The 12225-nt window shown below is 46.7% G+C and overlaps 1 protein-coding gene across 2 annotated transcripts in view; it reads right to left on the bottom strand.

Moving 5' to 3' along the window:
• TRAPPC10 (trafficking protein particle complex subunit 10) overlaps window positions 1-12225 on the bottom strand; it is a 94664-nt gene that overhangs the window by 63898 nt on the left and 18541 nt on the right. The window contains exons 2-3 of one of the 2 annotated variants that reach the window (XM_034948130.4): window positions 10961-11042; window positions 5202-5337 (exon numbers count right to left, since the gene is read on the bottom strand). In XM_034948130.4, the coding sequence (XP_034804021.1) occupies window positions 5202-5337; window positions 10961-11042 (218 nt within the window). Of the gene's footprint in view, window positions 1-5201; window positions 5338-10960; window positions 11043-12225 lie in introns of those variants that run through there. The other variant, XM_055105273.2, reaches the window with a different exon arrangement.

Raw genomic sequence — 12225 nt, 5'->3', positions numbered from 1 at the left:
GAACAAAGTAAACCATGAGAAAACAAAAAGAAGAAAATAATACAAATGAAAGTAGAAACTTGAGTAGAAAACAGACTAACGATAAATCAGATGAATACATTAAAATCCTGGTTCTCTGGAGGGAAAAAATCGAACTAGCTAATTTAATCAAGGAAGAAAGAGAGAAAGCACAAATATACAAAATAAGAAATAATGATGGGGGCTGGGCGCCGTGGTTCATGCCTGTAATCCCAGCACTTTGGGAGATTGCCTGATGTCAGGAGTTTGAGACCAGCCTGGCCAACATGGTGAAACCCCATCCCTACTAAAAATACAAAAATTAGCCGGGCATGGTGGCAGGCGCCTGTAACCCCAGCTACTGGGAGGCTGAGGCAGAAGAATCACTTGGACCTGGGAGGCAGAGGTTGCAGTGAGTCGAGAATGCGCCACTACACTACAGCCTGAGTGACAGAGTGAGAGTCCGTCTCAAAAAATAATAATAATAAATAAATAATGATGGGAAAATAATTACTGACAGCACATTTTAAAAGTCAAAAAAGCTGGGCGTGGTGGCTCACGCCTGTAATCCCAAAACTTTGAGAGGCTGAGGCAGGCAGATCACCTGAGGTCGGGAGTTTGAGACCAGCCTGACCAACATGGAGAAACCCCGTCTCCAAACTACAAAATTAGCAGGGCGTGGTGGCACATGCCTGTAATCCCAGCTACTCGGGAGGCTGAGGCAGGAGAACCACTTGAACCCAAGAGGCGGAGGTTGCAGTGAGCCAAGATCGCACCACTGCACTCCAGCCTGGGCAAGAAGAGCGAAACTCCATCGCAAAAAAAAAAGTAAAGAAAGACCACTTCATATACCTCAATGAAAGTAAGTTTTACAACTTAACCGAAATACGTAATTTCCAAGAAAATGTACTTTATCAAAATTAGCAAATGGCTGAAAACAGACCAATTTTCATCAAAGAGTTACAAAAAAGTACCTGGCCCAGCTAGTTTCCCAAAATTCCACCAAACCTTAGAGACCAGGTAGCGCCAGTGCTACATAAATGACTTCAGAAACAGAAAGTAAGTAAAAACTTCCAAATTATTTTAATGAATTAAGTAGAACATCAATACCAAAACCTCATAACAAGAGCATAAAACAAAAGTTACCGATCAACCACTTGTGAATTATAGATGCAAAAACTCCTAAATAAAATTCAAGTGATAGACTCTAATACCACATTAAGAAAATAATACTATGACTAAGTGGGATTTATACCAGCAATGCAAATAAATATAGTTCAATATTGAACTATGGCGGCCAGGCGCAGTGGCTCACACCTGTAGTCCCAGCACTTCAGGGCACTGAGGCAGGAGGATCACTTGGGGCCAGGAGTTTGAGATCAGCCTGGGCAACATGGTAAGATCCCATCTCTACTAAAAACACCAAAAAAAAAAAAAAAAAAAAAAAAAAAAAGGCAGGCGTGGTCCCAGCTATTTGGGAGGCTGAGGTGGGAGGATGGCGTCAGCCTAGAGGGGCGGAGGTTGCAGTGAACCAAGATCGCACCACTGCACTCCAGCACTCCAGCCTGGGTGACAGAGCGAGACCCTGTAAGGCACCGTGGCTCACAGCTGTAATCCCAGAACTTTGGGAGGTGGAGGCAGGTGGATCCCTTGAACCTAGGAATTCAAGACCAGCCTGTCCAACATGGCAAAACCCTATCTCTACAGAAAATACAAAAAAATTAGCTGGGCGCATGCCTGTGGTCTCAACTCAATCAAGAGGCTGAGATAGGACAATCACTTGAGCCCGGGAGGTTGAGGTGGCAGTGACCCAAGAACCCACCACTGCACTCTGGCCTGAGTGACAGAATAAGACCTTGTCTTTAAAAAAAAAGAGAGAGAGAATTTTTAAAAATCTCTAATAAAATAAAGTGTAAAACACAGAAGCAGACTTGCACAAAAGGAAAGGCAGCCCTTGCTCTTGAGTATGTCTCAACGTGATCAAGATGTTAGTTCTGCATATGGGAACTTATAAACTTAGTTTGATCACAACAAAAATACCTCAATTAAACATGCAAGACTAACTACAAAAACCCTGAAAAGGATGAAGCTGAAGGAGACGTTAATAAACACTATGATACATACTGTCCAAAAGGAAAAGTTTAGTTGCAAATTTGGAGCTGTTCTCAGTAGGTCTGCTCCTAGTTGTGGCGTGGGTGTAGCAATTCTGAAACTATCTTATGCACGTTGTAGCACTGAGCAAATACAGAGATGTGTTGATGTTGGTGAGAGCAGAAATAAATGAGAGGCAAGAAAGAGCCCTCCAAGTTATAAAATTGGACGCATCAGTACCAGTTCGTGATTTCTTTTTTTTCTTTTGAGACAGAGTCTTGCTCTGTCTCCCAGACTAGAGTGCAGTAGCGCGATCTCGGCTCACTGCAACCTCCACTCCCAGGTTCAAGCAATTCTCCTGCCTCAGCCTACCGAGTAGCTGGGATTACAGGCATGTGCCACCACGCCCAGCTAATTTTTGTATTTTTAGTAGAGACGGGGTTTCACCATCTTGGCCAGGCTGGTCTCAAACTCCTGACCTTGTGACCCACCCGCCTTGGCCTCCCAAAGTGCTGGGATTACAAGCGTGAGCCACCATGACCGGCCCAGTTCTTGATGTCTAAGGCACATCCCTATCAGCTCTGTCTGCGTAAAGGGTGGAGAGGCAGCAACGCCACCATGGCAGCAAGCACACCTGCTGCCAGAGGAACCAGGGCTCCATGGAGACGCGGCTGACTCCAGCACAAGGGCAACGAGCTCCCAGAACCTAAAACATCTTGGTATGCCTCAAATGATTAGAAAGTGCTCAAAAGAACACAGGTGCCAGTCTGAAGTGACTCTTGATGGCCAAATCTGGGACAACCTGAGCATCAGTAAAGGTGACTGACTAACCACTGCCTGAGCAGAAGGCCCTGCAGGCGCTCCCCAGAATAGGGGACGGGCTGACGGAGATGGGTGGAAAGGTCAGTACCCTTAGTAAAGACTCTGGCTCAGGAAAGAATCACCACTGGGTGAGGGGCAGGACACTTAAATCGTCTCACAGTGGCTCCCCAGAGTTAGATTACTGATCGCAAGGGGACAACAGCCCCACGCCAGGGAGAAACCGGACAACTCCTGGAAGGAGTGATCAAATCGAACATTACAATCAGGTGTTATGGGGAGAAGAGCTGGCACAGCAGGCCAGGGACAGTGTCCTTCTCAGGCACGCCAGGCAGAGGGGGCCTACGGGGCAGCCTGGTGAAAACCTTGGGTACAGAGTCTCCGGCAGAGGCTTCCCCAGTGGAAATCTCCTCATGTGTGTCCTCACTGGCTGTGTGGAGCCCCTGGGAAAGGAGGCGGAGCAAAGTCAGCAGAGAAAGGGTGCATGAGGTGAAATCTGAGGAAAACCAGGTGCAGACTTACAGTTCCTGTCTCATTAAAATCACCAACAACTACCTCTGTGCCTCAGGTCTAGGCTACAATGTCACAGTGTGTAATAATCTATGTACTTTCTATGCTGCTAAATCTTGCTTTATTTGACTCAAAATACAGGAAGAAGTGCCGCACAGAATTTTCTATTAGTTCACGACAGAAGAAGTGTGTCAAGAACGAAAAGGTTCTTTCTGGATTCATGAATACACAACCAGAAAATACAAGTGAAAGCTGTGGCGGCCACAGGGCTGAGGCCCACTCGTTCCACGGAGAGTCACGGGGCGCCTCCTGCCCAGGCACGGCAACAGGGAGGAAGGACATGGTCCTAGCCTCAGTGGGGTCACAAACAAGCAGAAGAAACAACAGATGACCAAGGACAATGGAGCCACGATGGGAACACAGGGGTCATGAAAACAAAGCTGAAAGTCATGATCAAACACAGCTTAGACTAAGCCTGGCAGCCGTGGGGCACAGTGAGACAGCTCACAAGACTGGAGACATGGGAACACGACCACGCTCGGCGCCACGGTGAGCACAGCACGCCAGACCAGGGCGCAAACACGCAACAGCAAGTCCCGCACTTGGCCAAGGAATGAAGGGACAACCTATAACAGAGTATGTTAAAAAGTAAATTTGAAAAATTACAGCTGCCTCAACAAAGCCTAGACCCACACCTTTCCAACCCCATCCCACCACGCGTCCTCTTCCCCCACTGGTACTCACACAGCACTCTCCACGCATCTCCAACCCCATCCCACCGCGCGTCCTCTTCCCTCGCTGGTACTCACACAGCACTCTCCACGCATCTCCAACCCCATCCCACCGCGCGTCCTCTTCCCCCACTGGTACTCACACAGCACTCTCCACGCATCTCCAACCCCATCCCACCGCGCGTCCTCTTCCCTCGCTGGTACTCACACAGCACTCTCCACGCATCTCCAACCCCATCCCACCACGCGTCCTCTTCCCTCGCTGGTACTCACACAGCACCCTCCACGCATCTCCAACCCCATCCCACCGCGCGTCCTCTTCCCCCGCTGGTACTCACACAGCACCCTCCACGCATCTCCAACCCCATCCCACCGCGCGTCCTCTTCCCCCGCTGGTACTCACACAGCACCCTCCACGCATCTCCAACCCCATCCCACCGCGCGTCCTCTTCCCCCGCTGGTACTCACACAGCACTCTCCACGCATCTCCAACCCCATCCCACCGCGCGTCCTCTTCCCTCGCTGGTACTCACACAGCACCCTCCACGCATCTCCAACCCCATCCCACCGCGCGTCCTCTTCCCTCGCTGGTACTCACACAGCACCCTCCACGCATCTCCAACCCCATCCCACCGCGCGTCCTCTTCCCTCGCTGGTACTCACACAGCACCCTCCACGCATCTCCAACCCCATCCCACCGCGCGTCCTCTTCCCTCGCTGGTACTCACACAGCACCCTCCACGCATCTCCAACCCCATCCCACCGCGCGTCCTCTTCCCTCGCTGGTACTCACACAGCACCCTCCACGCATCTCCAACCCCATCCCACCGCGCGTCCTCTTCCCTCGCTGGTACTCACACAGCACCCTCCACGCATCTCCAACCCCATCCCACCGCGCGTCCTCTTCCCTCGCTGGTACTCACACAGCACCCTCCACGCATCTCCAACCCCATCCCACCGCGCGTCCTCTTACCCCACTGGTACTCACACAGCACTCTCCACGCATCTCCAACCCCATCCCACCACGCGTCCTCTTCCCCCACTGGTACTCACACAGCACTCTGTCCAGTAAATATGGAGGAAGGGAAACGTGAGCAGAGCTTTGTTTCCTTCTTTGGGCAGCAGCTCCTCTTTGAATTGAACAAAGTTAGACTCTAGGTGAATCATCTTCGGAGCCCGGCCATAGGACCTGTAAACAATTGTTTGAAGTCACTGAGAAAACAACTAAACAACATTCATCAGAAGAGGGGAAATAGAACAACAAATAATGTAATGGTATGCATGAGTTCAGAGCACATATATTAACCCCAAATCATAACTACGCTATTCTGCTCAGAAACATTCTAGGAATTATTTTAAACACAGTTCACGTGTACAGGTCAAAGCTCCATTTCCACAAAATCTTTCATTTTCCTCAAGGATACAGGCACAGGAATACATACTTCCAAGTATGTACTGGAATACATACTTCCAAGTATGCATTTAACCAGGGCCACTACAGACTCGACGGTGGGTTTCAGTGTAACAGAATCTATAATTATGTCACCATAAAAGAAGAAAAGTGTGTCCCAAATGTCCAAAGTGCAGTTTTAATTACGAAAGCTTTAGGGTTGCATTCGTATTTTTGGAACAACTTGTATTTTATCCAAGAAACAAAGTTATTTGGCGAAAATATAACATATTTTTGTTTGCAGAGCACAAATAAAATAGCAGTACAAACCTCTACTTTATTCTCAACCCAAGAAGAAGGAACCCATCAAGAAATCCCACACGCCCCCTGCATCTCATCCAAGGCTCTCAGTGACGGCCTAACGATGCTTCTAACAGTGAACCACACCGCGTGGATCTCTGTGCCGTGCCTGTACTTCTCACTTCTAGCAGATGCGTCTCTTCTGAATGTTATAGCTGGATTTTGTTTTTCATCCGATCTAAGGGTGCTGTGTTTAATAACTTAAAACCAACCTTAACGGGACTATACTGATGCTTAAACATGTGCATTTTCTACTTGCCGGCTCTATTTTTCCCTGTCCTTTGGGAGATTAATCAAGTTTTCTTTTTCCATCTTTTCTCTCTGCTGGTTTGAAAGTCTTATCATCTATCTCTATTCTACTGTTGGTTGCATTTTAATTCTCAGTATGTAACTTAAGGTTTTATTACAAAGACTAAAGTTAAAGTCTATCTCCCCTTCTCTCTGTTCTCCTTCACACACATCTGAAATTTTAGATTTTTAATTTTTTTAAAAAGTGACACCTTAACTTCAGCAAAACATGTCATGTTGCTGGCAGACGTTGCTTTCACCCTGGATCCCTGGGTTCATCTGCCTTCGTATTGGGATACATCCTTTAATTACTCAGAGGGTCGCAAGGTTTCTGTTCTTACAGATGTCTGAAAATATTTGTATTCACTTCAGTGCACCTATCTCCATATCATGACAAGCAGTGAACATATGTGAATGGGACTCCGGGGTAGACAGGAATGGCTTTCTGTACACAGAAGTGATGGAACAGAACTGCACACAGAAGTGATGGGGCAGAACTCCTGGCCATCCTGGCCCCCACACGGCCAGCCGGGGGCCTAGAGGAAAAATCTCTCAGCACCTGTGGCTCACGCAAGGCCCTCAGGGTGGGAAGCTGTGACAGAGTCTTCCCTCTTGATGACACTGTGAATGATAAAGAATTCTAGGGTCTGGGGTACTTTCCCTCAGGACTGTGGGGACGCTGCTCGTAAATGTATTTTATGTTGCATTGTAAATGGTTCTGTTAGAAACTGTCTACTTGGTTCTTCTTCTGTTTCTCTTTGATTCCCTGGCATGATTTTCTGTTTGCTTTGTTTTCTTCATTCTGCTTGACATTCACTAGGCTCCTGCAGTATCCCAACTCCCTTCTGGGAGAAGCTTGACAGCCATTCTTCAAATGTCACCTGTCCTCTGTTCCCTCCACTTTCCTTCTGAAAAGCCCCTCAGGTGGATCCTGGAGCTCCTTGATTTATCCTCCAGAGCCAGCTTTTCCTCCATGCTCTCCCATTCCTGCTTTTAGCAATGATCTCCCGAGTCTCTAAGCTCAATTCTTCCAGCTCACTAATTTGCTTTTCAGCTATACAGCTGTTTAGTGCATCTGGCAAACTTTGTTTCAATTGTTTTCATTTCCTAGATCCAATCAATTAATTTTAAATTTCTACTTTTTATCAAAGTAATTATTTTTTGTTTTATTTCGTTTTATTTTTTGAGCCAGAGTTTTGCTCTCGTCACCCAGGCTGGAGTGTAATGGTGCAATCTTGGCTCACTGCAATCTCCTCCTCCCAGGTTCAAGCAATTCTCCTGCCTCAGCCTCCCGGGTAGTTGGGATTACAGGCGTGTGCCACCATGCCTGGCTAATTTTGTATTTTTAGAAGAGACAGGGTTTCACCATGTTGGCCAGGCTGGTCTTAAACTCCAATCTACCCGCCTTGGCCTCCCAAGTGCTGGGATTACAAGTGTGAGCCACTGTGCTGACCTGAGATAAGTACTTCAATACAAAGAGTACTGAAAAGCTTTTCTCTCTCTCCCTCTCTTCCTCCTCACCGCCCACCAACACACACACACATCCATGTCTTGGTCTGTTTTCCGCTGCTGTAACAGAATATCACAGGCTGAGTAAATTATAAGCAACAGAAGGTTATTGCGCTCACAGTTCTGGAGGCTGGGAAGTCCAAGATCAAGGTGCCAGCATCTGGTGAGGGCCTTCTTGGTATGTCAAAACCCACAGAGGGCATCACATGGTGACAGGGCAAGAGCCAGAGAGCCAAAGAGAGCTCACTTTGATAAGAAAGCCACTCACGTGATAAGGAGCCCACTCCCGTGACAGCAACATTAATCCACTCACGAGGGCAGAAATTAAGTTTCCAATGCAAGAATGTTTGGGGACACATCCAAACTACGCCAAGTACCTGCTCCATCCTCCTCAACCTGCCCTCCTGCATGAGTTTCCAGATCTGCTGTCACAAACTACCACAAACCTGGAGGCTTAGGACATTAGCTTATTCTTGCATGTTTCATGAGGCCAGAAAGTTGAAATCAAGGTGTGGGTGGGCTTAGTTCCCTCTGGCTGCAGTGGGAGGTTCCTTGCCTTTCTCCCAGCTTCTGCTGGCTGCTGGCATCCTCAGCATTCTTCGGCTCATGAACACATCACTCTCTTCTCTACCTCCATCTTCACAAGGTCTTCTCCCCTGTGTCTGTGTCTTCTCTTCTGCCTCTTACAAGGACACTTGTCATTGGATTCAGGGTCTACCCTAATTGAAGAGGATCTCACATTGAGGTCCTTATCTTAACCATATGTGCGAAGACCCTTATTCCAATAAAGACACATCCTGAGGTTTCAGGTGGACATATCTTCCCTAAGGTAACACATTTCTTTCCCAAATTTTAAGGTCGTTTCTGAAAAACGTAGTCTTTTCCCTGGGGCCATCCAATTTTCCTGAGATAAGTTCTCTACTCTCTTGCCTAGGAAGCATGGATCTGGCTACAGAGTTCCCAGAGCGGAGCTGTGCCCTGTTCTGAACCTAGGCCGGCTGGTTTTAGAATGGCCCTTCTCCATTGCCTTCTGCAGCACCTCAGATCCGAGGGTCTGGAGCTCTTCTGTCCACAGAAAGACTTTCCAGGTTCCTGAGGGGCGGCGGGGGTGGGGGGGGTTGGGGGAGTGGGCAATGACAGCAATCACTTCACTACAGACAGGAGTGGGGACCCTGAGTCTAACTGTCCCGGTCCACACCTCTGCCAACCCCCATCTCCAGCCCTGCTTTCACCCGGGCCTTCCAAGATCTGGCACTTTGTCCCTTGTCAGAAATTCCCCTCCTCTTATGGAGCCACAAGACACAAGGGATTGAACTTCCTCAGCTTTCTCTCCCAATTCCTCCACCTGTTTCTCTTTCTCCCAAAAACACAGCTACATCCTCCGGCCTCCGCTGCCTCCTCCTTTCTCTGTCTTTATGCACGTCTGCCTTTTTAGTTCTTTAGGGTTATTTGTTTAGCATTTGTTTGGTCCATTTTTTTTAGTCCATTTATTTGTTTAGTATTTATGTAGTCCATTTACTGGAGTTTTGGAAAGGGGAAGAGATGAATACAAATATTAAATCTACACAGTTTCTTTTTATTTATTTTTTAGCCAGGGTCTTGCTCTGTCACCCAGGCTGGAGTGCAGTGGTGCAATCTCAGCTCACTGTAGCCTCCAACTCCTGGGCTCAAGTGATCCTCTCACCTCAGCCTCCCAAGTGGCTAGGACTACAGGCGTGCACCACCATGTCCAGCTAATTTTATTTCTTCTTTACAGAGACAGGGGTTTCACTATGTTGCTCAGGCCAGTCTTGAACTCCTAGGCTCAAGCGATCCTCCCACCTGACCCTCCTAAAGTGTCTGGATGACAGGCGTGAGCCACCATGCTGGGCCTACATAGTTTCTCCATTTAATTTTTTTCTCAAAATTATCTTGTTTCATGAACACACTTTTTTTTTCCCCTTTATCTATCAGAATGCCCTTACAGATTACTCCATTTGCTAAACTCTTTCCTCTCTTTCACAGCACTGGGCCTCCTCACATGTTAAGCAATTTTTCTCTTACACTCTGTACACTCTTTATATTAAATATTAGCAACTAAATGCATATCTTGTAAGACACTATAATCAGCACAGAAATTAGACTATATTCACCTGGGTAAGTCAACTCCAGAAAGCCACCTTAATCCCTCATGTTACTAAGGCACAAACTGGTGGTCAGAAAGGAATAATGCTATGAGAATCAGACTTACATAAACACAAATAACAACAGGAAATTCTGTATACCCTGGTTAAAATCAGATTACCTATGTTACAAGACAAAATCCAAATTTACAAATTTACATTTACATATACACAACTTTATATTTACAAGTAACACCTGCTCTTACCAGAAATTAGTTTTCCAAGAAGAGGATTCCCAGTCAGTGATTTCCTATGAGTATGTCACCAGACGACTAACTGTAAACATGCAACAGAGCAACGGTGATGGCTGATCTAACCTCGCTCCTAATTTTTAAATACCATCTTTCTGTTTACCTTCTTGTCCTTAAGGAAAACGCACAGGAGCCAGGATGGAGGGAGGGTCTTGTAAGATGGCTGATACAGCCCAGTTCTTCCGCTTTAAGGTAGAGTCTAAGTGAGCACGTGTCTCCTTTGCAAAACGCCTGTGCCTTTAAGACATTCTGGTCAACCATGAAGAATCATAGATCATTCCTATAAAAGTGAGTCTTTAACTCAAAATAATTGTCTTGCTTCTACTTTCCAATGTCTCGTTAAGAAAAACCATCGTAGTCTGGGCACAGTGGCTCATGCCTATAATCCCAGCACCTTGAGAGGCCGAGGAGGGCGGGTCAGTTGAGGTCAGGAGTTCGAGACCAGCCTGGCCAACACGGCAAAACCTGTCTCTACTAAAACTACAAAAATTAGCCGGGTGCGGTAGCGCACACCTGTAATCCCAGCTACTCAGGAGGCTGAGGCAGGAGAATTGCTTGAACCCAGGAGGTGGAGGTTGCAGTGAGCCGAGATTGCGCTACTGCACTCCAGCCTGGGCGACAGAACGAGACTGTCTCAAAAAAAAAAAAAAAAAAAGAAAACCATGGTATTCCATAAAGAATAAGACCCACAGATTATGTGAGGTCATTCTGTTTCTTTAGAACTGAGGCTTTTAACTTGTGCTACTTCACTTGTTCACATAAATGTCTAAACAACATATACTTATTTAAAAACATGTACTTCATTTTAAAAAATGAAGAGAGGGATACAGCCAAAAAACACACAACTCATACCTTCTCCATTCCATTGGTTCTCTTGGAAGCTGCTGAGAGAGCGTTGGATAAACAGAGGTAAATAAATTCTGATCTCCAGCACCTATGAAGGGAAGAAAGAAATTCAGTTACCATATTTTTAAGTGAATACATGCAAAATGGCTCTAGAGCTTAATAAATTGGTGGTTTTAGGTAGTTTTATGTTTAGTAAAGCGATATCGCAAGATTCTTCTGTACCTGTGCCTCTACATAACGCGTCTCAGGAAAACCCAGCACGGGACAGATGTGATGAAGCTGAACCCTCGTGACACCTCCATGGGGTGGGTGTGATTTTCCCCACGAGGAAAACAAGGATCAGAGAAGGTGAAGAACTTGCCCCAAGGACACAAAGCTTAGAAGAGAGGGAGCCTGCTCCACCTCACCCAGCTTTGCTGTGTTCTACAGCCTCCACTTTCTCCCAGACGCCCAAAATCCATGGAGAAAAAGAAACCAAAACTTCACCAAAATCAACTCACTGTTCAACCAAGTGCCAGGAGGAGCTAAAACTTATAGGTGGCTCCCCATGTGCAAATATTACACAAGGCACCTGCCAGACACCCTCTCATTCTGTCTTCCCCATAACTCCTGGGAGGAAAGGCACAAACACGACCCCAATTCACAGATGAGGAAAGTCAGCTTTGAGGGCCAACGTGTTCAGTGCACAGAGCTGACAGTGGCAGACGCAAGTTAGAAATCCAGCTGTGGCCGACTTTACGCTGCACGCTCACTGTTAATTCAGCTTTTATCTTTGCTTTAATAGAAATGAAAAATCCATTTTGTTCTCATAAAATGATGATATAACTGTATTACACTTCGGCTAAAAAAGAACCTTTTAATATAGATGACTAAAATTCTTATACTCAGAGGATCCTCTTTACTTTAGCAAACCATTTTCCAAATTGCTTTTATATTGATCTTTAAGAAATCATTGGGAATTGATGTGTGCCATTAACACATCTGCTTATTTTGCTATCAAAAGCCTAAAAATAAAAAACCTCCTGAAACTCATGTAATAATGTCAAGTCACTGAGGAAGGGTAATGACATTTCCGGGCAGATGGCACGGTGAGTGGGCAAGGCGCTGGGAACCTCACTGCCCGGTCCCCATCTCGGTTCCATCACTGACCAGCTGACTGCACCTGGGGAGATCATTTAACCTTCCTGTGCCTCGGGGACATGGGAAATGGGAAAATGAGAAGAGCTCGGCCAGAGGAGCTCTGGTGAGGATTAAATGAGACAACACACGTC

The sequence above is a fragment of the Pan paniscus genome, chromosome 22 (genome assembly GCF_029289425.2).
Source record: "Pan paniscus chromosome 22, NHGRI_mPanPan1-v2.0_pri, whole genome shotgun sequence".
NCBI classification, from domain to species: domain Eukaryota; kingdom Metazoa; phylum Chordata; class Mammalia; order Primates; family Hominidae; genus Pan; species Pan paniscus.
Note: the sequence above shows the minus strand (reverse complement) of the source record. Positions and strands in the feature narration are given on the sequence as shown.